Here is a 25859-nt window from a genome sequence, read left to right on the forward strand (position 1 = left end):
AGGAAGAAAAAGCAGTTAGGACGTGGCTTAAATCCAGTCTCGTAACGTACCACGTGGCATGAACGAACCTTAGAATAAAGAAAGAAAGAACAAGCAAAACGCTCCCTCCTCTCCCATTCTTACAGAGTCAGGGGGGGTTTGTTTCTTTGGGAGGGAAGTGACTGTGTGTTTCTTAGTTTTAAGTTTTATTCCTGATAAGAATAAGAGGTTAAATGAATTTGTTTTTGTTTTGGATAGCCTTTTTCATCATTGTTGCACTGATAACCCTTTTCTGACAAAGGGAGATGTGATTCTATGGCACTGTGTATTAGAATGTTAGCCCTGGAGGTAGGGAATATCTGACTAGCAGGAAATCATCTCTTTTCTCATGCTAGTCTTCCTTTTGTGTCTGAGAAAAATACATGCTCCCACCAACATCTGGAATTTTTTTTTTTTTTTTAATCCTTCCCCTAGGAAAATTTCACTGCTCTGTTGCAGGAGACTGGGGGAAATGGAAAAGATAGGGAGGACAGGAGGTTTTGTCTGATTTTAGTTAATTCTGATCAGTTTGCCTAACTGCGTTTCTGGTAGAAGTTTACCAATTCTTTTGTGGGAGGTATTCCAGCAACTTTTAGCTTTCTGAGAAAAAGAAATCTGTGCCAAGCTTTTTGCCTGTCTGAAATGATGACATTGCATTGTTAAAATACTAATAGAGAAAGAGAGAAAGATAACTCAACAACAACAAAAAATATCTTTTTGTCATTTGCAGAAATTGCTTGGAAACTCCCTGCTGAAGCTAGAGGGTGAAGACCGTTTGGATATAAATTGCACAATGCCCTTCAGTGACCAGGTAATAATGATGTTCAGTTGGGCCTTTGAGTATTGGGTATTTCATTCGTGGAAGTGGTATTTTAATGGCAGTGTGTGTAATTTTATACCTCTTCGTTGGTTGGTTTGTCCTCTTCACTGTATCCTAATACGTACTACGATATGCAATACTGTAAGCAGTATTGCCCGTTTGCTCTTGGAGCATTCTTTGTTCTCCTCATGTGGCACTGCTTTCCCCCCCCACCCTGTTGTCGCTGCAGGTAGTACTCGTGGGCGCAGAAGAAGGTCTCTATGCCCTGAATGTACTGAAGAATTCCCTAACGCACATCCCAGGAATGGGTGCCGTCTTCCAAATTCACCTCATCAAGGATCTGGAGAAGCTACTGATGATAGCAGGTAGGGGGCTGGATGCTCCCATTTGTCCTGCAGTAATTGCGCTGTAATGCTAGGAGTGCTGCCTGCCAAGGGACTGGGCTCTCCTTTAGATTCATTACAGGCTTTTTAAATTATTTCCCCCCCCTCCCCCCATTACATTGTTAAGAATCACTTACTGTGGTTAACACAGTGTTATCTGAGGTTTTCTTGTAAATGAATATGTGAATGAAGGTGCCGCTAAACCTTCACAAGCAAGTGATTTCTGCTTCCAAAGCTGAAGGAGGAAGGAACCAGAGACAAAAGATTTCCAGCTTAGGGGTTAGTCATCATTTTAAGTTCAATTTAACAAGCGTTGAGCTGCTCAGTGGGCATCTCTCTTCCTAATCACGGCATAACCTTCCCTTTTAATGTAGTTAACCATTTGAGGATGGTGATGGGATTCTTGAGGCCTAGGGCTAACAACTCAACCTCTCTTGCTCTAAACACTAATTGACATAAAATTAGGACTTATTTCATGGTTTGTTTAAGATTCCCTTATGAAAAGAACACCAGCTTTAATCTCTCCATCTGTGGTTTTCCAGAGATAACCCTTCCTACACTGATGTAGGCATGCTGAATGTTAGGGCGTTATCTTCATCTGAAAGCCCAAATTATCAAATGCCTATATGACATTTGTAGGGAACGAAAAACAAATTCTTTCTCTTGTTCTGTTTGTTCTGCATTTCACCCCTTGTAAAGATTTAAGCTGTCCATGCTTTATTTGTTTCAGGGTAGTAGATAAAAAAGCAACTGGAAAAAAGAAAATCTCACATAAAATTAGGAGAAGGCCGCGTTACTCTGTCGCTAGGCTTCTGAGAGGAATTGGGCTTGGCCTATAATGCGGTTTATTAGGGCACTTCTTGGAAATCCATTGCTGGCTCTGTTGGCACAGAGCAGCTAAAGCACCTTTTACTTTAAGAAGTTCTCAAGGTAAAATAAAACTTCCTGGCTAATTTTGAATGAATAGTGTCCTAATAAGGCCACTGCTGTTGTGATCTACTAGACCTTAGCAACTCTAATAATCCACTGAGAGAATGGTTGTTCTCCCAGTGGGTTTACTGCCCATTGTCTGGTTGGGTTTTTGTAAGTTTTCTGGTTCACTTTTAATAGCAATAATATGGAATGATTCTACACGGTACCTTGTGACTGTTACCACAGTAACAGCCTATAAGGATAAGCTGCTGCTTAGGTAACAGAGCAGACTTTTGTAGAGAATAGGGAGTTTTCCCTTGGTATAAAATGTAACTGGTTTTGTTTCCAGGAGAAGAAAGGGCTCTGTGTCTTGTTGATGTGAAGAAAGTGAAGCAATCCCTAGCCCAGTCTCACCTCCCAGCCCAACCTGATATCTCACCAAATGTCTTTGAGGCTGTCAAAGGATGTCACCTTTTTGCTGCTGGCAAGGTAGGATACGGCTCCCTCGTGCCCTCGGACCACCCTTTAGATTGTGCTGAGTTTGACACGAATCAGATCAGCATCTTTATTTCGCTGGTAACAATTCCAAGGCCTATATTCTAGTTTTAAATCTTTTTCTTCAACTAAGAAGAGTATAGGGGCTGAAGAGGGGCTGAACTGGAGAGAGTATGGAGAATCTACCACTAATATGAATAAATTCAGACACGATGCTATAGCCTAAACTGCTACATTATAAGAAATACAGCAGAGCGTAGTTTAACTACCTCCTCACAGCTGACTTCAATTTTGAGATTTATAATTAGTGAATTCCATCCACTTGTTCCTGACTGTTGTGTAACTGTTTCCAGGCTAGCAAATGGACTTAGCTGTTTGCGTCACTCTTAACTCTTGATATTTACATCAATTCCCAGTTTTTAGTATGGAACATCTAGGCACAGCAAAAATTCTCATCAATGATTACTTCTATGGACTACTTTGATGATGAACTGAAAAACCTTCATTTCAAAGTGATTTTTAAGATAACAGTTTCAGGGGTTAAAACTTAGACCTAATCTATTTGAAATTATCCCTTTTAACGAAACGTTTTTCTGTGGAAAACCTAATTTTTTATTAACTACTTTCAAGTACAAAAGAAATCACAGAAGCAGTTCACATTCTCAAAGAAGAACATGAATTTGAAGAGACTTTTCATTATTTCACTAATTCACAGTAACTACCCTATTAAAAATGTACTTGCTTATCTTGGCAAAGTTCTTTTTGTGGCAAGAGGTCCTCCGATCCGTTTCACACTCAGCACCCAAATTTACTCTGTGTTACACCATCCTGAGCTTGGTTGTAATCTTTGCAGGTTGAGAATGGTCTTTGTATCTGTGCGGCCATGCCCAATAAAGTGATAGTTTTGCGATACAATGAGAGCTTGAGCAAGTTCTGCATCAGAAAGGTAAGCTTCGTAATGCCCTCTGGTAGCTGAAGTAATTCCCATACTGCACTAAGACTTTGCTTTGGAGCAAACATCTTAAACCTTTTTGCATGCATAAGAACATTTGTTTGCCAGCTAAAATGACAACAAAGTGCAACGTGCACTGACTAAAATCAGAGTAGGAAGCAATTTTCTTTAATAAGAGTCGGCATATTTGGAGGGATGCGGAACAGAACTGGGATTATTTTTGATTTTTTACTGCACTCAGCTGTGTTAGTTATTTAGCCCAAAATTATTTACCGATAATACTCTCGCTTATTTACCCCAAAAAGGCTTTCTTCTTAATTATCCAGCAGTGTTCCCTCACTTCTGTCGTCTTTGGAGAAATCTGTAACAAATGACTACTCCCTTCTTTGCAATTAAGGAAGCGATGGGTATCTGAATTTGTTTACTGTACCAGCAAAGTCCAAGGGTATTCGGTACTATTCCACCACCGGATAGGCAGCTGTTTCCCATTCGTACCCTAATACAAGTGTACTTTCTCCTGCCCAGCGCACAAGGCACTGAGATATGGGTCTGACGCGGCAGTGTGTACACCTCCTCCGGGTGTGACCCTGCCTGCCTGCAGCGCCGGTGCCGGACGGTGCTGGTACCCGTTCTGCTCCGCTCTGTCAGGCGTGGGTGGGAGAAGCAGAGCTGCTGCAGCTCTTCTGCAGCCCGCCAGCTGCAGGCAGAAAATACTCTCAGCATCTAACCCGCCATTCCCTCGAAGACCAGTCGCATGAATTGTCATCAATAAATTTTATATGCTCATACACATCCAGGAAAATCCCCAAATAAAAAGGGATCTCTCCTCAGAACAAAGAGTTTAAATGCTGCCTGCCTTAAAATGGACTGGTACCCAGAAACTCAAGTCCTCTCCAATTCACAAATTCCGGGATGTTCAGGTCAAACTACCAACCCCTGTGAGCCTCTGCAGTTAACTTTGAAGGCACCAGTCCAATTTACAGCTTGACTGTGGCTTTCATCCCCGCCGAGTGCTACACCGGCACTGCTGTTGGGAAGCAGAGCTGGCACAGTAATTCAGATGCTGGCCTCCTTGGAAGTACGGCAATGATCTTGGCACAAGCAATGTGGATGCCAGCAAACCTGGAACATCTGCAAGCACCGTAGCTGGTATCGACTCCTGCTCGCGATGGAGCAGCAGCCGACAGAGAACACTGAAGATGTACAGTCACCGTCCTCTGTTCGTGCTACCGTTCACCTCCATAGTGCCAAGCGCCTCGACAAGGGCTTACATGCACAACGTGCAAAGGCGTGATTTAGAAGGCAGGTTCTCCTTACCTTCACTAATCCAGACAACTGAATTTAGATCCTAACAAGATGGCAGCAAGCCCAGAATATGCTTTTCTGTTCTGCCAACTAAATTTCCAGATAAATTAGGAATTACATAAGGAATCTCATCCTCAGGAGATCTGGGGATCTGTGTGTTGTGTCAGGTTAATCTGCAGAGCTACCCTAGCTGTTCAATCGCAATGCAAATCTTGGAGGGCGACAGATCTGTGTTACGTTGTACAAAGAAGGAAGGAAGATTCTCTGTGTTTGTCGTCCTTTTGCTTAAGGAGCCATCAAGCTAATTTCTTAAGTTTTAATAGGAGAGGTACTTTAGCAGGCAGATTCTTCCCGTGCTCGGACATGCAGTCGTTGGCATGGCTGTGACCTGCTGCAAGTGGGGAGCTGCTCCCTACTGCTCCAGAAAACTGCGCTACAGAATGTCTTTCAGAATAGCATATTCTTCCAAAAGGAAGAGGTTCTTATACTTGGGTTAGCACCCCGAGTTGAGTTGGTATACAAATCTATACCCGAGCAAGTATCACTCCCAACAAAACTTTCTTCTAGCACAAGTACTTTTTCATATGCTTTTGCCAGCCTGCTAATGACTTTGAGGTTGCCACCTCTCCCTTTTATAAAGATAAATGTGGCAATATACAATCTTCCAGAATAAGCCAAATCTGCAAACTGTTATAGGGAACTAATACCGGTCCGTACTTTTCTCTTTTCCAGGAGATTGAAACCTCAGAGCCCTGCAGCTGCATCCATTTGACCACTTACAGCATCATCATTGGAACCAACAAGTTCTATGAAATCGAGATGAAGCAGTATACGCTGGAGGGTAGGAGACGTTCCCTGAGGAATGCACCAAGTGGCTCCACAGATTCTTTTGGCGGGGCTTTTCTAAAGCACTTTAGGAAAAAAAGTTGGTGCTGCTCAAGGTGTTTTTCTCCATTCTCTTTGCAGAGTTTCTGGATAAAAATGACCACACTTTAGCTTCTGCTGTGTTTGCTGCTTCCACCAACAGTTTTCCAGTCAGTATCATCCAAGTGAACCCAGCAGGGCAAAGGGAGGAGTATCTGCTGTGTTTCCATGGTAAGCGGTACTGCCAGAAGGAGTCAGAGTCCTGTTGTAAAGGAAAGCCCAGTAGAGTTGACCTTCTAGGGCCTGGTAACGAATGTTTGTTGAGGACTGCGAGTCTAGAAGCCTGGCAAGAGCTGTGGCTGGCGGGTTAGACAGTGAGATGCACAGGGCACTGGCACTAAAATAGCACTTGCTGAGGTGCTTTTGGTGAGCTTGCTTGGCTTCAGAGTTCTCTGTGCCTGTGGATCAGTTGCCACATGTAGGCATCTGTGCCCGAAGGGAAGGGATCGTAGTCGGCATCAAGTGCAAACAGGCATCCGATTATCCCAGTAAAATGTTAAGGGGTTTTCAGCCTTTGGCTTTCTTGTCTGGTTTCCATACAGACAGGTGAGATGTTTTAATCTTCTGGTGACAAAATAAGAGAGTGTTAGAGTGTTTTGTATAGCTGCTTTTGTTGGCCCTCTAGGATAGTGTCATGGAAATGCACAGGAAGCCTTCTAAAGCCCATTAGCAGTAATTTTGGGTGAGTAACGGTAGAGTGTCATAGTCTTCCTAACTCTAGATTAAACAATAACTGTAATTGGTACAGGGAGACCTAGAATGGCAGTACCTTCTGGCACTGGGCGTACTCCTAAATCTAGCCAATTCAGTGTCAGAGTAATTCACGGCACTCCAGGATCTGCAAGGCAGTAAGCTCCCTGTCTCTGCTAAAAAGCCCAGGGCCAGTTGCTTTTGTCCCTTTAGAAAGAAATGAACAAAATTCAGGTGCAGGCTTACGACATGACATGACTTCTCTTGGCAGAGTTCGGTGTCTTTGTGGATTCCTATGGAAGACGCAGTAGGACAGATGACCTGAAATGGAATCGCTTGCCCTTAGCTTTTGGTAGGTGTTGAGGAACATTCACTTGGGTTATGGAAATTACTGAAACAGGGAAGCATCCTCATGGAACAGGTATTCTTTGCTCAGCGCTCCCGTTTCCTCTTCCCTCTCCCATTCCTCTCAGAAACTATGGAGATTTCCCCATGATTTAAGATCATTATAAAGTCAAATAGCAAACCTGCTGAAGTCTAAACAATTTGAAGAAAACTAAGGAAATGTAACTTTGGTTTAACGTTCCTTGTCTGACAGCGATTGAAGTGGCTAGTGGAAATTTTAAGGATGATTGGAAGTTTCTGAAATAGTCAAAAATATATAATGTCACTGTGGATCCCCCAAGCCTTTCACACTACCCAATGGGAATTTAATCCAGTTAATAGCCTGGTTTTAATGCCATTTTCATGACGCTTTGGTTAGTGAAATTCTTGAGATACAGATAGTTTCAAAGCAACAATTCTTTAAGCTTGCATCTCCCTACCTAGTAATAGTGTCTGTGTCTCATTACAGAAGATATATTCCTTTATTTTTCCCAAGGGGCTGGGAGGCTCTGTTGTGCTCACTGATGCTTTTTAGAAGTTTTTAACAGAGAATTTTATTTTGTGTTTTTCCTGTCTTTGCGATGCTCCTTCAGCCTACAGGGAGCCCTATCTATTTGTGACCCACTTCAATTCCCTTGAAGTGATTGAGATTCAGGCACGAGCTTCTCTAGGGTAAGTTGTTCCCTTTTCTTTACTTGGAACAGCATGTGCTCCAAGAATACGTGTGCTGGCCAGGAGAAGGTACGGTGTTGCCGTTGTAAAGACTTTTTCCTGCACTTTTACTCAGAACTCCTGCACGAGCCCACCTGGAAATACCGAATCCGCGTTATCTAGGGCCTGCAATTTCATCGGGAGCTATCTACCTGGCCTCCTCCTACCAGGACAAATTAAGGGTGATTTGCTGTAAGGGCAATCTAGTGAAGGAGACCAACAACGAGCAGCACCACAGAGGATCTTCTGCTACACGCAGGTATGGTGAAGTCAGTGTGTTATGGTCCCTGTGCACCTTGTAAGCAAACTCTGCTCCAGGTGGCTTTCACCCCTGATGTTGCAGCTGCCCTTAACCCATTCTTAGAGAGAGAGAGGCTGGCATTAGCCAGTTATTGTGATGCTGGAGTGGAACACAGAGTAGAGTCACTGATGTTTTAAAATCCAGAAAGCAAAGAAACATCAGCTCTGTAGGAATAGGTGGATAATCTCCTCCCCGAATGCTTTGTGCCCTTTAGCTGGTTTACTTTGATGCTGTGATATAGCTGTGCCTTCAAAGCTTGGTGAGCTTCGATGGTATTGGTATGACACTAAACATTGATTGACTGCAAGGATCCCTGAAGCAAGCTTAAACAATGAGTGTGCCTTAGGGAGACGCCTTGGGACGCTGCGATATGATCTCGTTCTGTTGAGCGGAACAGTGGCACTTCAGGCAGCTGAGCAAATGCTGGGGTTGGCAGCGCCACTGTGTGCTGGAAACTGCGAAACTGATGCTCGCACTCATCCTAACCTGGCATGAACAGCCTGGAGCCTCTGCCAGTTTTGCATGCGAAAAAGCATATATCAAATTTTAGCGGCCTTTTGTGTGGAAAAGCGTACTGCTGAAGTACACGGACATGTGTAGTTTTCTGGCCTGTTGCACAGACAGGACATCCCTTAGCAATTCATTAAGGCACGTTACTGGTGTGGCTAATGTTATGGAGACTCAGCTATCAAAGTATGGTCTGCTGGGTGTTTGGGGAAAGTTACATTTTTGCTAAAAGAAAATGTAACGTGAAGTTTTTGTCGCTCAGCTGTTCGCGTCCATTATTTTTGAATGACAGCAGCCCTAACAAGAGAGGTCCGCCCACATACAACGAGCACATAACCAAGCGGGTTGCATCAAGCCCAGGACCACCGGAAGGTCCAAGCCACCCTCGAGAACCAAGCACACCACATCGGTACCGCGAGGGGAGGACAGAGCTGCGGAGGGACAAGTCACCTGGGCGACCGCTGGAGAGGGAGAAATCTCCAGGCCGGCTTCTGAGCACCCGCAGAGAAAGGTCCCCTGGGAGACTGTTTGAAGAGAGCAGCCGAGGACGAATGCCCGTGAGCGGTGCCAGAACTCCTCTTGCTCAAGTCAATAAGGTAAGTCAGGAGCCTGGAGCCCGTTTCTCTTCTCGGGAAAAGGGATGTCCGGCAGCAGGGCGGGTGGTGCTGTAAAGTATGAGAGCAAATGAAATCTCACTCCCCCACCTTCTATTAAACTAGAGCACACGCGGTGTGACTCACTGGCCCTTCGAACACCCTCCCTTGTGCTAGTTCTGTAACTGTGAAAAGCAGCTTGGCTCTGGAACAGGCTACACTCCTCCAGATCTGAAAGCAGAGCTGCCCTGACCAACAGAAACCAAGTTACTCGGGATGTGAAGGGGGGACAGTGTCTGGAGAGAGGCATGTGGGAGCCTGCTGTGTTCAGTGATGCTGATGGTACTTGCCTTTGTCAGTGGTTTCAGAATGGTGCCGCCAAGGAGCGAGCACATACAGCACTGGCTCAGCAGCGGCAGCAGTAGTTAGGTGATGTACTGCTGCTGGCACCTGTGCATGTGTGAGGAAAATATGTGTGAGCTGTAACTGTCATCTTATTTCCCTGCCAGGTCTGGGACCAGTCCTCAGTGTAAGTCTCAGCTAGACAAAGTTACTCATCTTGACCTGCAGGAAAAAAAAGGAAATACACTGAGTATATGCACGGCATATGGCTGCTGCCCAGTTACCAAAACAGCATTCCTGGGCAAAAGCTCACTCCACATCGGGAGACGTGATGCTTTTGAAGATTGTTTGCAGCTCAGTTTAGTTTCTCTGCACTTTCCTGCACTCCTGTTTTTGCACTTTGTACTACTGTTACTCTTTCAAGCAGTTCATGAACTTTTTGTATTCACTTTAGTCCCCAAGTAGTACGCTGAGGAAATTAAAGGGGACTAGAGTCCCACCCCCGTCTCTATAATGTGGTTAGCACCCCATACCAGATAATTGATCTTAGTTCTGAGACAGGCTGGGAATTCCTGATGGCCTGGAAAGAGAAGGGCCAAGGTGAGTGAGTCTTTCAATAGAAGGTGTGATTGGATATTCTCTACAGAACACAAGGAAATTTACTTCTGATTAGTCTGTTCACCTGCCACTTCTGAAAGTTATTTTGTTCTCACTAAAATCACTCTAGAGCAGCTCAGAGGGGGAGGGAAGAACCCTGCTTTAAATGAGCCCATGTGCCCAGCCCTGAGACAAAGTGCATTACCTACAAGCTACTGGGTTGTAAGACTTTATCCAGGTCTTCTGCATGACAGTTCACTGCATGCTGCTGCACCATCACTGGCTGCTCTCTCCTTTTAGGTTGCTTTGCTGAGTAGTGTATTGTACCTCACCTGTAAATTAACTGAAACCTTTAGATTACGCTGCAAAATAACCGTTAATTACTCTGGAAATTTGGCAATGAAGAGTTAACGAGCCTTATTCTATGACAGGAATTACAGTCACACTGAACGTGGTCCCTTTGGAAATAACCCCGTAGCCCTGACAGTGTCACGTTCCCCAGAAGGAGCAGCGGCCCAGGGCTGGCTCCTCCTGTGACATGTAATTTGTCGTACAATAAGAACCAAGTGTCACGGCACAAGAGGATACTCACAATGAACAGCTTTAGCGGTTACTGAACACGCTTCGCCTTTGCTCCCACGTATCTAACCTCGAGCCATTTATTGCTTGCTATTCTCTTTTGCTGTGAACATGAAGCAGAGAGCAAATGATTTTCAAAGCAGGTTTTGACCATTCAATCTGCACTAGCAACATCCTAAGTGAACAACCACGTTCTTTACAACTGGAAAGAGCAAAAACTGCATCCAATCTTCCCTTGGCGCCACACTTAAACTTCTGCTAGTCCCTCACAAGCCTGTGCTAACCTGTTCTAGAAACCCATAAAAATTCAAATGCCTTGTCAGTGTCCTTTGGCGAGTTTCATGAATATTGTATCCCGTTCTCGTCTGTTGGGTTGTTTTAGGTCAGATGATTTGGCAGGAAACTTGCTGAAAGTTTTTGTCTCCTGGTCTGAATATTTGGAAAGGTCACTGAGATCAGTCTTTAAATCTTTGCATCTCATGGAAGATCTTCAAGACCTCAGAAATGGGCTTGTTGAGTCCTGGAAGTGTATATCTTGTGTCTTGTTTGTGAAATGCTTCCTGCTATAGAAATAGCTCAAAGGACTGTACATATTTACAAGAAACTTTATATTCGTAACAAAAAGGAATTGAATTGGTTTCTACTTTTTTATTGTAAACTGTGCGTTTTTCAACACTAGCTTTTTGTTTTAATGGTGGTTGTGGACAGCCATCTTCAGACACTGGAGGGGCCTCAGCTTAGTCCTCCTTGCTCTCCCATGAAGAAATATTGTAACGTTTATTTGCAATTGAAGCTTGTTAGCATAAATGAGGTTTTAGGTCTCTAAAAGTACAGGATTTTTCTTCATTACCTTTTTATTATCGACAAGGGAGGGAACCAGAGGGACAGTTCCAAGCTCCACCTGGAAAGTATTGAACTTTGTTGTTGAAAAATAACCAAATAAAAAAAATAACTATCTTGACTGGCATGGTGAAATGAACGCTTCCTTCTATAGAGAGTAACACGGAGCCATCCTGCCATTGCACCCAGCGTTAGAGGCTGTGTAATCTATAGGCGTCAGAGCTTACCAAAGAGCTAACCTTGGCAGTATTTAGCATTAATAGTGGTTTTTCCCTGAACAAGTAGCGTAAGTGGCTTCACAAAAACAAAGCATGTTCATATGAACTGAAACAGGTGGATTTGTCCAAGTATTTTACTAGAGCAGCAGCTGGCTGCCAACACCTACAGCTAAATTCTGCCCCGACGTACTTAACTAGAGGTACGGGTAGAGGTAAGACACATGTGAGTATCTGGGAAAACAATCTTGCCCTGGTAAACGACCCACACATCTTGAGCTGGAAAGAACCATCTTAATTAACAACAGTGTGATCTAACAACAGGTTTGGGATTTATCCCAGCAGTGTACTGGTAGCAGAATGGACTGAGACAGTTACTCATCCCACCGCTGTAATATGCTGGTGCTTTAAGGCCTAATAGCTGCAACTTTAAAAAAAAGAAAAAAAAAAAAACCACAACAAAAAACCAAACCAACATTCACGAATTGAGTCAGAATGAGTACAACCTGCAGTTACTGTACATCTTAACTTATACCTGCTGGGAAAACTTGCTAGATCAGACTTAAATGTAAATACATCTATTTTTAACTGAACCAGTTTTTACAGGGTCTGAAGTATTCTTTCACAGGAAGAGGTTTTTAATATTCACACTGCTGCCTACAGTAACTTAATTTGTCCTCCTACTGTTCAGTGTTTTCAGTTCTGTGCACATAACCGCCCCCTTACCCCCAATAAAGGGCCTGTTGGAGGGTGTGGGGGTGGGTTACTAATAGCTCCTCTTACATTTTGGTCTACATGACATTCTTCATGAAAATGCTCTACATAAACCCCAAGCTGCTTGATTTTATCTATTGTGCCTACTATCTGATGTATATGATGAAATGCTAACTTGTTCAATGTTCCTTTATTTTACTGTGCACAAAGAATACTTATTTAAAGCTCATTGTTGCAGTCCTATGATGCATGATCAGAATTGTAACAAAACTAAAATAATCCAGAAACTGGTGGAGTAAAAAAAAAATTATTTATTGAGCCTTTTGATTACCAAGAAACATGCACAAATGCCCTGTCAGCTTGCCCACTGCGCTCTGTGCTGAAATTTAGGGGGTCGGGGGGGGGGGGGGGTTGGGGGGGGGGAGGGCGGTGGCGGGGGGTTGTGGCAGAGAGCTCTTTTTACTTCTGCCGTAGACACAGACCATAGCGGCTTACTCAAGGGCCAAAAAAAATGACTGTAACAAAAGCCTCTGCATCTACCTTAAATCATGTGCTCTCCTAGCAACAGCCAAGAACAAACATAACAGCACAGACTGCGAGATGTGGGTGGGGAATGTAAGTGAGCTAATAAATCCATCTCTTGATCCAGCTTTTGCCTTTGGAGGGATTTGATTCATCCCCTTACAATAAGGGAACACTGTGATTAATCTAATTCGTTCACCTATCAAGCAGAAAACAAGCTGGGGGTGGGGGATAAAGAGTGAGAGCCCCCCACCCCAAAATGAAAACTGAACCAAGCAGCCTACCTCTTCCTTCAGCAGCGCCCTGCCAGAAAGCAGCCCTCCTGCAGATGCTCCCTGCTGGAGAGAAAGGGGGGGGGGGCGGGGCGAGGCTTACCTGGAGGAAGGTTGTGGCTCCGGGGAGGTGTCAGCTGAGGCCACCGGTGCCAAGGAACACCCCACCTCCGTCACCTGCCCGGCCTGGGAGAGGCCCTTGGGCCTGCGGGCAGCTGCGCTGGCTCACCAAGCAGGGGAGGGTGGAGGTGACCACAGAGTAATTCCCCTGGCCAGCCCAGGCGATGAGCTGCGCTGCTCGCTCCTCACACAGCCTGGGCCCCTCACCCTGCCGTCCGAGGTGCACACATGAAGCTTTTTTGGGGGCTGCAAAACCTAATGGTGCAGTGCCAGCTGCAGACCATGTAACCAAGTGCTCTACCCTCTGAGCCATGGCCATAAACTGCAAATTAAAAAAGAAAAAAAAAATTCTATAAAATAATTGGTTCTGTCCTGTGGTTCCACCACACCAGCACTGATGAAAAGCCTAGAGTGAGTCATGCACACATGTAACTGGGAAAAAATCCACAAATCTTAGCAATAACTAATGAGACCAAGTCCATGAACGCTGCTGTTTTGCATACCTGCATACCTTCACTTTCCTTTCTGTTTTCCATTTCTGTTTCAGCTTCTTTAGCCTCTGACATGTGAAAAACTTGTTTTTCAACTGAAAAACAAAACCGCACAACCAAACTTATTAAGTTACCTTTAAGCTGCTCTGCTCTTCTAGCAAAAAAAAAATGAATCCTGGGTCATTCAAATAAGAAACCTGTGGTTTCCTTTCCCTGCTGTCACTAAAAGCCTTTAAGAGGCTGCACTGCATGATTTCTGGCTGCCCATACACCCTCGCATCTACTTTTCTTTGAACACAGCTGAAAAAATACCTTCCAGCACCTGCCTCTCCTCTGCTGACACATGTCCCACCAAACCCACTTGGTTCTGCACAACCACACCCAGGCTGCTGCCACAGCACTTGCCCGGTGCCTGGCCCACCACACATGTGCCGCAGCTGTGGCACAGGCACCAGGCAAAGCCATGGGCACAGCCAGGCACCGGGGCTCACTTGCCCACAGCGCCACAGGGCTGCCGGCCGCTGGCCCTCACTCAGGTCACCGAACAGCTCTGGTGGCACCAGAGTGGGACCGCTGTTGTGCTGACAGCAGAGCACGTCACCAGAGAGGACCACCACACCACACCGCTTCCCGCCGACAGCTCCACTGTGCTACCCAACACAGGGTCCAGCACACCTTCGTCGGTGCCGCTGTGGAAGGAGGGGCCACCCAGTTACCAACAGCACCATCAGGCAGGGAACTGGCAAAGGGGCTGTGGGCACACAGTTGGTCACACACCTGCCTGCACTTCTGCATTTGAACATGCAGGTGGTTTTGACTGGGTGAGTTGACCTTTCAACAAAAGCTCAAACCTGTGACATCAGCTACTGGAGCTGTGTCAGCCTGCTCTCCCGTCTCTGCTACTGACACACCTTCATTCGCTGCCCTGACACAACCAGCCCAGGCTAAAAGGACCCCCGATGTTCCCCGGCAAAGCGCACAGGCCTCCCTGCGCCATGTGCTGCCCTGCAGGTTCTGGCCCTGACCACACATCTCACAGCCTCTTCCCTGACCTCATAAGGCAGCATTTTCTAGTGCTAATAAATATCACACAGCCTAATCCAACGCCACACATGTGCCTGTGACACCACAAACCGTACCCAACCGGCCATCACAGGCTGGGCTGTCCAGGAGAAAGGCTTGGGGAAAAAAGCTTTGCTCGAAGGGTGGCTGGCTGGAACAAAGAGAAGTGACAAGACTGTTAAAGGCAATAGCAAGCTTTTCAGTCCTACGGAAATTATCACCAGAGCTTTTAGGTAACTGGACTCTTATTCTGCCTGTAAACTTTGCATCACAAATCCATACCGACACCTTTCTCAGCCTCTTTACCGATTAACTGCAAGCAGACACAGTTTCAAGCTGCATCTATGAATGAAAAACTTTAACAATCCACCAAGGCATAAAACTGCAATCAGGCAATCACAGGTTATAAAGAAAGAACAACTCCAGGAAGCCAAGGTTACCAGAGATGGGAAGGATAATAACAAAGCCAGTCACCCACTTTTCTTGAAAATGTTTTATTTCTTTCTGAAGAGGCTGAAAACAAAAGCAATTCCGTATTTCAGAATACCAAATGCTATCCATAGCACAGAATGAAGAAGAGTTTTCAGAGAAAATCATTGCACTAGACCCAGATCTACTCAAGACTTTGCCGCACGGCTCCCAGCAAGGCAAACCACCCTTCCGCGGGGGCTGGTTACACCAAACTGGCCGCTGCAGCTTTTGCCCCCACTCAGACTCCGCACTGATCTGTGCAGCGTGCTCTTCCCCCAGTCGCATGGGGGCTGGTTATCATTGGCACAGTCACTGGCACTCTCAGGCACCAAAAAAAAAAAAAAAAAAAAAAAGAGAGGGAAGGACCCAGCGGGTCACCTCCTGAGCTGGTTCCTCCAGGGCAGGCCCGAGGCATGCTGGCAGGCAGATTTGCATTAATGTTGCATTTGCTTTGGGATAAAACAGGCTGCGAGTACCAAGTCCAGGCAACCTGGCATACCTTAATCACCGAGAAAATATGAACAGAATAAGAAGTTGCAGAGATCCCCACAACCCGGGCTGGGGAAGCACAGGGACTGCACACCCGCAGTCAGCACTGCACCCTGGCCCTGGGCCCAGAAGGGTGCAGTGCGGCTGCATCCAGCTGGCTGCAGGGCTTACACCGAGGGGCAAGTTTGGCCACTGCGATGCAGGGGACTTACTGTCACCTTCAGGCTGTTACTGAAGAACTAATCCCTAAACTGAACACATCGATTTCCTTACAGCTACTTGTGCCAGCTTAAGGAAGTCCTTACTGGTGACAGCAGGAGAAATTAGTTTCAAAAAGCAGATTACTGCAAGACACATGTACGACTTATAGAAAAATCCAGCCATTAAAAACAATTGTCTTTACCAGCAATTCCACAGGGGAAAAGTTGTATTTCAGTTCTCATGAAGAGAAAAACTACAGAGCTATTCACAGTAGAAAGAGTGCACCCCAGCCTACCGTAAAATAAAAACGAGCTTGTAGGTGATTGTGTCGCTGATTTTGCCTAGAAAAGGCTGTTACAAAAAGATCATCGATACTCACACTTACTTCAGCCACGCAAGTGTGGAACTTGCTGCTGAAATAACTGTGTGCTTGATGAGTTATGAAAGCAGTAATGGGCTCGCTTTTGCTGAGTGTTGAGCTCAAATAAGATTCCACAAGAATCCTGAATTTTCTAGACTTTGGGCTGGCTTGTTTATTACTTACAGTCTGCCTCACTGCTAAAGGTCTTTTACCTGTTGCTGCCCTCACATTTTTCAGCCTAATTAAATGGGTGTTTTTTAACTGAGCTGACAACGGGCACTGACACCTCTGCCATCTGTCTAGTTGCCATGAAGCTGCCATCTCTAAGAACTTCCAAGGTGGGACTGGGAAAATAAGGCAGATACAGGAGAACTTGGAAGTCTCAGAAACAATATGAAATCAGAGTTCGTTTGCTACAGCACAGAGCAGGAGTACATTTGGTTAAGAGAAGAATTTTTTTTTCTGAGACTGCACTGGCCCAGAACAAATGGTTGCAAACTACTGTGATGCTCATATTGGCTTGTACAGCAAAGTAGTCACGTATTTCTTCTTGTAACGATGTGTAGCACTAAGCACCATCACTCCATCCTACAGGAGATGGGAAACAAGTGAGCATATTACATGGTTATCTAAAAGCTGCACATGTGAGGAACATGCCGTGGCCTCTCACCTTGATGGAAAGCGCGTAGAGGTGGTTCAACATGACATGGTTGGGTTCAGGAAGTAGTGCAGGATCACACTGGAAAAAACAGAAAGCGAGACAGTGTGAAAACAACAGAACTCACAGTTTACTCATCACAGCGGATGGGAGATAAACACCGTCTGTAACCAGCCATACCCAAATACATCACACTGCTTCTTACGCAGAGTCCATCAACAGAAACAAAGATTCGGAACAATCAAAGATCAAACCCCCCCGCAGCCTCACTGCGCTCATGAAACCCACTCAGTTATTTATGTGCTTCTGACATTTAACGGTGTTGCAATGGAAAGACTAAGGTTTCAAAGAGTAAAATAACAATCTAGTTTTCTTTTCGATTTTGAAGAGTCAACTAAAGGGGGCCTACAGGAAAGCTGGAGAGGAACTTTTGACAGGGGCATGTTGTGATAGGACAAGGAAGAATGGCTTTAAGCTAAAAAGGGGTAGATTTAGATTAGATACTAGACAGAAATTCTTCCCTGTGAGGGCGGTGAGGCGCTGGCCCAGGTTGCCCAGGGCGGCTGTGGGTGCCCCATCCCTGGGGGTGCTCAGGGCCAGGCTGGACGGGGCTTGGAGCAACCTGGTCTGGTGGAAGGCGTCCCTGTCCAGGGCAGGGGGGTGGGACTAGGTGATCTTTAAAGGTCCCTTCCAACCCAAACTGTTCTAAGATAAGTAGAAAAATAATTTTACTTCAGATTAATCAATCTGGACACACATAATAAGGAATTTAATCAACACAGCAACTATTCTAAGGTTTTTCCTGAACTGTCCCCTGTCTGCACACAGACTGTTTCCCCATCTGCTCACAACCTCAATGCCTTTATTCAGCAAAACAAACTAGTGTACTCACAGAAATGCCGGTGTCCTTATTCAGGATGACCTGCAACAGGTGGGGGGGAAGAATAGGTGGTGATTTAAAGCGCTCTTCTGCCTTACAAACATAGGGCTCCTGGTGATACGGTCCTGGGGGTGAACTTGACAATTCTGCCAGAGAGATGTTAAATATTTATTCTTAAATAGTCTGTAAGAATGTCTGCTCTTCATAGGTACATTTTACTGGTACTCCAAGTTAATTTTCATATCCAGGAACTTGCAGCCAAAAGAAATCAATGGCACGTAAGTACAAGAACTGCAGCAGCTGATGCAGTGCCAGAGGATCAGTCACTGCCCAAGAAGTCATTGAGGATGTCCAAAGTCTGTCTGACTTGAAACTAGCTGTGAAGATCTGGGCAGCAGAGTTCCGAGGGGCCTGCTGCTCTCCAGAATGTCACTGTCATCTCTGCCCAGCGCTCCTCCAGCAAACGCTTCATAGGAAACGCTGCTCTACAAGGTTACCTCCAAGGCAAGTACTATAAACATGGTACATACCTGTAAAAGGAAGTATTACTGCCACACCAGGACAGAGCAATAGGAAGAGCTCTTCAGAGTCTAAACCAGTACAAGGGAAGGCCATTACAGCACGTTGGGGGAAGGCACCTACTAGAATCTCCTCCTAGCTTCTGGCAGTGTCCAAGTCTCACAAATCACACTTTTCCTCCAAAAAGTCTTTGCCCAGGGCAAAGTTGCAAAGAGCAAAGACCAGCCAAACACACCTTCCACCTCAAAGGACAGTTCTGAAGGAGGATTTAAGGTACTACTTAAATCATGGTCTTCATCCCTACAAAGGTCTATAAAGAAAGGTGGCAAGACTGATCTCAGAAATGACTCAATCTTACCTCTGTTACACTAGAATATGAAACCTAAGACAAAAATAGCACTTTTATATTATTCTAAGATACAGATAACTTATACTAAACAGTGAGGATACAATATACGGCTGAGCCTGTGTTAGCAATGCTAGGATACACCTAATTTCTACCTCTTTAGTGTGCAACTTTTGACATCCTCAGCCCACATTCTTAGCAAAGAATTATGAACGACGTAGGCTGTCAACGTTGGTTTGATGTTATATGGTAGAGACTGACCCACCAATGAGTGTGCTACAAACAGCCATTTCACACGGCACAGCCAAACAAACAGCTGTTAAGCACCCATGACCTCCCCCTAATCAGATCTACAGTGACCTGTGTGGCACTATCAGACGCTTCCTCGTTTCTGCATTTGTCATTCCTGTACCTGTCCACAGAGCCTGACAAAAGTGGAGATTAATCTATACTGGAGTTTTAACTCCAGTTAAAAAGGAAGATAGCTTTAACTCCAGATAGAAAGGAAGATGAAATTTTTAACAGCTCTAAAAAGTGTGATATAGAACTACCAGTAAGCTCATACCAGACATGTCTGAACATTTTTGAGAGTCCACCATCAAAGCATCGAATACTTCAAAGTCAGTTTTCTTCACCTGTATGATGTTGTTGACGGTGCCTAGCTGGCTGGTTACTACAGGCTGGGAAAAGACAAGGTACAAAAGTCAGAATAAGAAAAGCTTACGGGACTACACAATCAGCATTACTAATAATGAAATATATTGCTTTTAAAATATGCTAGTGCCAGATACGAAAAGAGCTCACCATTGCTCAGTCAGTGTTAGGTTAAGACTGGGGGGATGCATGTCAGTTGAACCTGCTAGGCCCACAGCACTCAATAAATTCTTGGGCTATAGACAAGGCTAGCACCAGGTCTGGGCTGAAGACAACACTGATGACACAAGGAGCCAAGCTTTGCTTCTAGCTTCTATAGGGCTTTCTGATCCAGGCTAAGATCTACATCGCCTGATGCAGGACAGAGTTTGGTTGGTATTGCTGGTTTACTATTAAAGCTAAGACTAGAGTCCCAGGCAGAGGGTTCAAAGAGCTAATTTTACTGCAAGTTAAATCCTGTGAGGTTCTGCAAGGTTTGCCAAGGCAGCAAGACAACTGGAACCAATAGCTGTGAATGATAAGTTCTGAAGCCGGTAGGGACTGCTAGACAGGCTAGCGTTAAAGCTCATTTTACAGCAGAGGAGGAAGAAAAGGCCTGGTAGATTTTGGCACAATTACTGGATTATGAAAATATCTAGAGCAGCAATAGCAACATTCTGGCACAGACAGCAAGTACGGCACGGAGTGATTTGGGCTGTCAGCAATGCTAGAGTGCTTTAAAAGACAGTTTGGCACTAGACAAGAAAAGCTCGCCATCTCTTACAAAGCAATACCCAAGAGAACTTGTCACCCATTTGTTATGAAACCTTCTGTCCTTTGAGGCGGTCAGTCTGATCCTGCCACCTAGGTCAGCTGGGACCAGAAATCTCACCAGCTTAAAACAGTTTCTGTTGTTAACAGATACCTTCTCTCTGAAAAGGCCAGCCACCGGTACAGAAACTAGCCAGGTTCTCATCCTCAGATGCTTCAACTGAACAAATACAGTGAATCAAAGCAGACATTACCTCTGAAGGATCATGCGTCCACTGCCCATCCACAAAGAACTTGTACTGGTGCTCTCCTTCTGGCAGGTCCAGGATTGCCACAAAGTTATTGTGACTGGAATTTAAGACAAACAATCAGCCCTGAAACAGTCTGAAAAGCACATTGACCCATAAACTGTGACAAACACTGTAACAGCATACAAGCCACCTTAACAATGCAAAAAATTAAAAAGGCAGTGCTGCATTTAAGAGAATCTCTGATGTAATCTAAAGGTAAAGAACCAAATTACGGTTAATATTAATGATAGCTTCCTCTGCAACAGTAAGTCCCCACGCATTCAAAATCAGTACCTGCATTCCTGGCATCAAGTAATTGGCACTGAGCTTTTACAAAGTCATCCTCAAATCTTCACATTACTTGTCAGTACGTGAGACCTCATTTTATCTGTGAGACTCCTATTGATGTAACAGGATCAGCTTACTCGTATTTCCCTGCCTTTCAGTATTTGCCATTACATTTCAGAGATGCCTATGGAATAAGTGAACAACGACTAGAAGATGAAAGCAGCAACTCAATACTTCTGAGTTACTTTGGGTCTGAATAGCTGCTGCTTGGTAATTTTGATACTCCTGTGCTGTGAACTTCCTGATTCTTCAGAAGTCTTTACCAGCATGTCAGGAGAAGCTGAGAAACAGTTGAAGCTATATGAACAATTCAAACAGGCCACAAAATGCCAATGTCTCTCTTTACTTCCTCTCAGGTAAGGAGGGCAAGCATACAACCACCGTGCTAGCTTTGAAATTTCAGTTTAGAATATTGAAGTCTCCTACTCAAGCATGTTTGATTCAGTAACATGATTTTATCCAGCCTCTAAGGAGGTCCAAATATTTCCTTTCCCAGAATACCTAATCTGGTGAGAGACAAACTTTTTTTTTTTTTTGGGTAAAGAGACATTTTTATCCAGACTTCCAGACGCCATTTCCTGTCTCCCAGGCTTTCTACTTAGGAGTATGATAGTAACACTGATGTTCCATTGGCCTCTTTTCCATCTCCTATCTTGATAATTTATTTCACATTCTTTATGCACAGAAAAATCCTCCCATACTGTTTCATCAGGCCACTCTACTGCTCCCTCAAGTTTCCTAATAAATTAAAGATGCCTCTGCAGCAATGACAATGCAGGTAGCCACTCAATGAGATAAGAAACACCAGAAACTGGCAGAAGACCAATCCTTCACAGACATGTCATTGTTGACAGACAACAGGGCTCAGCCCAACAGTTAGATACAGACTCTCTGCCATTCATTACGTTTTACATTTTTGAAAAAAAAACCACCATTGGTTAAATGAAGTACTTACGCAGGTACAGATTAAGCAGAGCTCTAGAGCTCTCTAGCAGGAAAAAGCAGTTGGTACCTTAAGACAGATTCATTCTCTCATTTGTGTAGTTTACCAGCAGGTGTCCCAGGCCCAGAGTTTCCCTAGCAGAATTTGGACCCTTTGAGCTGGGCAAAAGGTATGGCAAGAAGGTACATGTGCCATCAGAGACATTATGTTCAAAACCCAACTTCACCTGACATAGCCCAGCTCTACCCCAGGTAGCAGACTGCACACCACAATTTTTTTCGGGTCATTCGGGCACGGTGCCTAGTGAACACCCCACTCCTTCAAAACTAACACACAGCTCAACTTTTATCCTGTGCCATCCAAGGATAAAAAGTCAGATTCTCATCAAGGGCTTGAGGAGAGAAGCAGGACAGTGGTAAATCCAAGATCGATCTGTCAACTGACCACCTTTCTCACTGCTCTAAGTGTTCCAAGTCCATGGGGAATATCACTGACGCAGCAGCAGTTTATTACCTCCTTGTCAGAGGAATTTTACTCCAATTGTTAAAGGATCCAGATAGATAGACTTCTTTCCCTCCTCCAGTCCAACGAAAGACTGTTGGTCGAGCTTGAGTGGGAGTTTTATCATTCACTTCCAGATCTTGTTGCCAAGCTAGAAATTCTTCTTTCTCCAATGGAGCCTACAAGCACAATATCTTAATCAAAAGAAATTCTTTCCTTGCAGACTCAGACAACCTATGTTTTTACTGAAGGCGTTTTTGCGCTCAGGCATGATTCTCCAAGGTACAAGACTACAAGTAGTTTTTGTCAGAGGAAGATTAGAAACTACATTTCTAGATGCTGTTCGCAAGTTCATTTGCACAAATTGCAGAAAGATGTTAAAGACTTTCAAATCTGCAGAAAGAGCGGAAAGCAGAGTAATCTCCCTCCCTCCTGCCTAAATTAGATTAAAAAGAAATGGCTTAAGCTCACAAAAGTATTCAAATACACAAATATAAGAAAAGGGAGAAAAATAATTAAGAAGAAATATGCTTAGGAAGGATTTAGATTATACAGATATCATAGGCACAAAATTTGTAGTTAGCGGAAAGATTACGAATTGTCTATAGGAAACAGCTCTGTCCAATAGTCAAAATCTAAGTACACCTTCCTGTTATCCCTATGAAACAATACACAGCAAGACGTTTCTAATGATCCATCTAATACAGAGCAGTCAACAAATCTTTTAATATGAAAAATAGTAAGACAGGTAAAATATCAGCGGTAACTACAAGAGCATTAAGTATCCAAAGGCAGTTAGGGCATTGTATTTACAGCTTTTGGTCAGTTATATTTTAGTTTTTCTACAAATAATTCTTGCTGGAAACCATGACATTATACTCATCATACCTGCTTGAACATCAGCGCGCTCTCTCTCCTTTGTGTGGGAAGCAAGGCATATGAGGCAGTTTTGTGTATAAATTCAATGACAGAATTACTGAAGGCTGCTAACAGCACCTGCATTGGATAGCATTCCCAAGCTGGTAATGTTAGAAGGCAAGAAAAAACCAGAAATACCTTCATTTCCTCTGAATGGAACAAGTCTGTATCTTCAGGACTATCCATTAAGATTTTTGGCCTATCACCCTCTTTCGTACTGATGGCTCCTCCCGAGTTGTCACCTCGGGATGCCTTATGCCCATGACGCTCCAGTCCAGCTCGCTCGCTGCTTGTGTTCCCCATTTTTAAGGACCTAAAAGACCAGGAAAAGCCAGATTAGCACATGTACTTTTGAAGCTAGAATGCCAATAGGCAGGAAAGCAGCTCATCAGTAGACCTGGGCTCTGTTTCTGAGTTGTAAAGTCTAAGAAACTTCGTTAATACAAAATGCTAGCATCTTAAAATTATATCACACTCAGAACAAATACATTAAATGACAATTTTTAGCTACTCTTGACAATGTGCTAGATATCCTAGCATCTCTGCAAGACTCAAGCCACTCTAAAAGTTGCCCAAGCAGGTATCTGTCACTGCAGCACACTGCTACTCTGCTGTCCCAAGGTAAATACCTGCTGTTTTGTCTTCTGAATACCCATGTATATAACGTTTCACTGCACTAGCTGTAACATCAGTAGAACTTTCTGTCAGAATGCTGCAAAAGCAGCCTACTAGAAATATAACTTCACTAGAACATAAAGTTATCTCAGGTAGCAACCTGCTAAGGTTCCTTACAGTGGCTGGCTGCGGCTCTGAAGCACAAAGACCACACAGTCCTGCTGTACTCTGCTGGAGGCTGCCTCCAGTCTCTGCCTTTCTCTGAGAGAAGCAGGCGCGTGCTGCGCAAGAAACACAATGCTTCTTTCTCTCCACAGCCCTGTGGCCGCTTCCACAGGCAGAAGGGACAAGACTGGATGTGTGCGCCACATCTTATCTGGAGGACTACTTACATGTGAAGAGTGGCAACCTAGAAGTGGCCAAGGGGGGTGTGTGGAACCACACAAACAAGGCCTTGGAAAGCACCCAGTGGGGTACAAGTACATGTCCAGGATATTGCCCTGTTTCCTGTAAACTTGAATTACAGATATTGCCCAACTTCTAACTGTACAGACCTAAGCTCAGCCACAACCTAAACCTAAAACCAGTGTTAGAGCATGTGTTTTAAGTAACTAAACAACCAAACAAACAATTTAACTGGCATGATAGAAAATAAGCACAAATACAAGTATTAATTAGCTATATGAAATTGCAACAGCTTTAAGCATTCTGTAAGCTTTAAGCACTTAAATAGCGACTTGCTGGTTCTGTAAGATAGACTTTAGGGAAGGCCCGAATGAAACCGAACCTCCACTGAAGTTCTCACCAGCAGACACACCTGTAGGCTCTACCTGCCGAGCCGACCCACGCCCCGCCGCGGGCAGCCAGGCAGCCGGTGCCTCCGCCGCCCGCCTCTCCCCGGACCCGCCGAGCACCCCGGCAGCCGGCACGGCTCCCCCGCAAGTACCCAGGAGCATATTACACAGCCCGCCGGAGCTGCACCCGCACAGCGCCAACCGGGGCAGCAAGACCCAGGCCTTGCAGCCGAGGGGCACCGCACCCGCCGCCGTCCCCACAGCAACCCCCGCCAGCCTCACCGTCCCCAGCCGCTGCCCCGGAGCCCCCCGGACGCATACACTCACCTCCCGCCGGCAGAGCCCGCCGCTGCCGCTCCTCCGCGGCGGCGCTTCCGTTTCCGTCCGGCGCGTCCCGGCCGCCGCTCCGGGGGGAACCCGAGCCGGGCGCGCAGGTTCCGGCGCCGGCCCCCGCAGCAGCCAGGCCCCCTCGCGGGGGGGCAGCCCCCACACCAGCTTAACGGCACTGCTGAGCGGGTGCCTCGGGTAGGAGGGCAGCAGGGCAGCTCGGCAGCTCAAGGGCTCCGCATGAGCCTGTGGGAGCCGCTTTCTCCCAATCACCGGTGCAGGGTTTGGGGCTGCGGGTGAGCGAGCACGGGCTGCGGGCACCGGGCGAGGAACGCATTTCCCCTCCTCAAACGGGAGCCAGGGCCAGCCGAGGGGACGCCGACCATCAGGGCGGCAGAGGCGGTCTGCGAAACCACCAGGCCACAGCTCTCCTCTAGGGGAAATTTAAGCCCTTAACTGAGAAATGTTTCTCAAATTAAATTACATCTTCTGTTTCTCTAACAACTTTCTCTAAGCATTTCCAATTACACTAGCTCATTTTACCCTTTGCTCTTCATCAGCTGTCGCTGTCTTTCCTTTACTTTTCTAACAGGCACAAAGCTGCAAGGACTGGCGGATCCTGGGTTGGCACTGCTCTTTACAAGGAAATTGTTGGGTTTTTCTCAACCAGGCGAAGCAACCTGCAGACAGAAGGGATTCCTACCAAATCGAAGTGTATCCTTGGTGGCATGCTGTTATGTGGTGGGAAGAATTCTGCTGAGATGGACAGAGTCACTGTGCCTAATGGCAAGTGCATGGCTGGCTCCTGCAGCATGTTTTGAGGAACAGCTGCTCCCAGTTTGTCTTCCGTGGGTGGAATACCTCGGCACAGAACAGGCTGCCGGAGGGGTGTAGAGGAATGTCTGTGGGCAGCTCTTCCTCAGCCCCTGCAGAAGCTACCCTGCTAGAAGGTGCAGCTGTTGGTATTTTGGTATTTCACACAGCTTAACACCCCTAAATTCTTTCTCCAAACCTAATTGTTTTGTTCTTCTCCGTTCTTTTTTTG

The 25859-nt window shown here is 45.3% G+C and overlaps 2 protein-coding genes across 12 annotated transcripts in view; one reads left to right on the plus strand and one right to left on the minus strand.

The window, feature by feature from the left end:
- The window catches only part of CIT (citron rho-interacting serine/threonine kinase), a 73738-nt gene extending 61227 nt beyond the window's left edge, over positions 1-12511 (plus strand). For 8 of the 11 annotated variants that reach the window (XM_055705860.1, XM_055705850.1, XM_027814061.2 and 5 more), the window contains 11 exons: positions 749-829; positions 1068-1203; positions 2483-2622; positions 3482-3574; positions 5618-5726; positions 5852-5980; positions 6771-6851; positions 7477-7555; positions 7671-7853; positions 8665-8998; positions 9505-12511. In XM_055705860.1, the coding sequence (XP_055561835.1) occupies positions 749-829; positions 1068-1203; positions 2483-2622; positions 3482-3574; positions 5618-5726; positions 5852-5980; positions 6771-6851; positions 7477-7555; positions 7671-7853; positions 8665-8998; positions 9505-9528 (1389 nt within the window). In that variant the 3' untranslated portion in view covers positions 9529-12511. The remainder of the gene's footprint in view (positions 1-748; positions 830-1067; positions 1204-2482; positions 2623-3481; positions 3575-5617; positions 5727-5851; positions 5981-6770; positions 6852-7476; positions 7556-7670; positions 7854-8664; positions 8999-9504) is intronic. The other 3 variants (XM_005445279.4, XM_027814063.2, XM_027814067.2) reach the window with 1 other exon arrangement.
- Positions 12512-15227: 2716 nt separating this feature from the next.
- Positions 15228-24928, minus strand: PRKAB1 (protein kinase AMP-activated non-catalytic subunit beta 1). Its single transcript, XM_055728514.1, has 8 exons — positions 24815-24928; positions 23217-23391; positions 22173-22339; positions 20333-20426; positions 19240-19354; positions 17822-17955; positions 16942-17010; positions 15228-16859 (listed from the first exon to the last, which is right to left on the minus strand). Exons 2-8 carry the CDS (start codon positions 23379-23381, stop codon positions 16782-16784), a joined length of 822 nt encoding a protein of 273 aa, XP_055584489.1. The 5' UTR covers positions 23382-23391; positions 24815-24928; the 3' UTR covers positions 15228-16781.
- Positions 24929-25859: the final 931 nt, after the last annotated feature.

Source organism: Falco cherrug, chromosome 1, assembly GCF_023634085.1.
Source record: "Falco cherrug isolate bFalChe1 chromosome 1, bFalChe1.pri, whole genome shotgun sequence".
Taxonomy (NCBI): domain Eukaryota; kingdom Metazoa; phylum Chordata; class Aves; order Falconiformes; family Falconidae; genus Falco; species Falco cherrug.

Bases quoted from the DNA above. Each gene is read 5' to 3' on its own strand.
- PRKAB1 (XM_055728514.1), bottom strand. From the start codon at position 23,381: ATGGGGAACACAAGCAGCGAGCGAGCTGGACTGGAGCGTCATGGGCAT. The intron at 22,340-23,216 runs GTATTTCTGGTT...TTGTGCTTGTAG, and splicing joins TCCATTCAGAGGAAATGAAG to GCTCCATTGGAGAAAGAAGA. The intron at 17,956-19,239 runs GTATGAGCTTAC...TCTCTCTGGCAG, and splicing joins AAAATGTTCAGACATGTCTG to AATTGTCAAGTTCACCCCCA.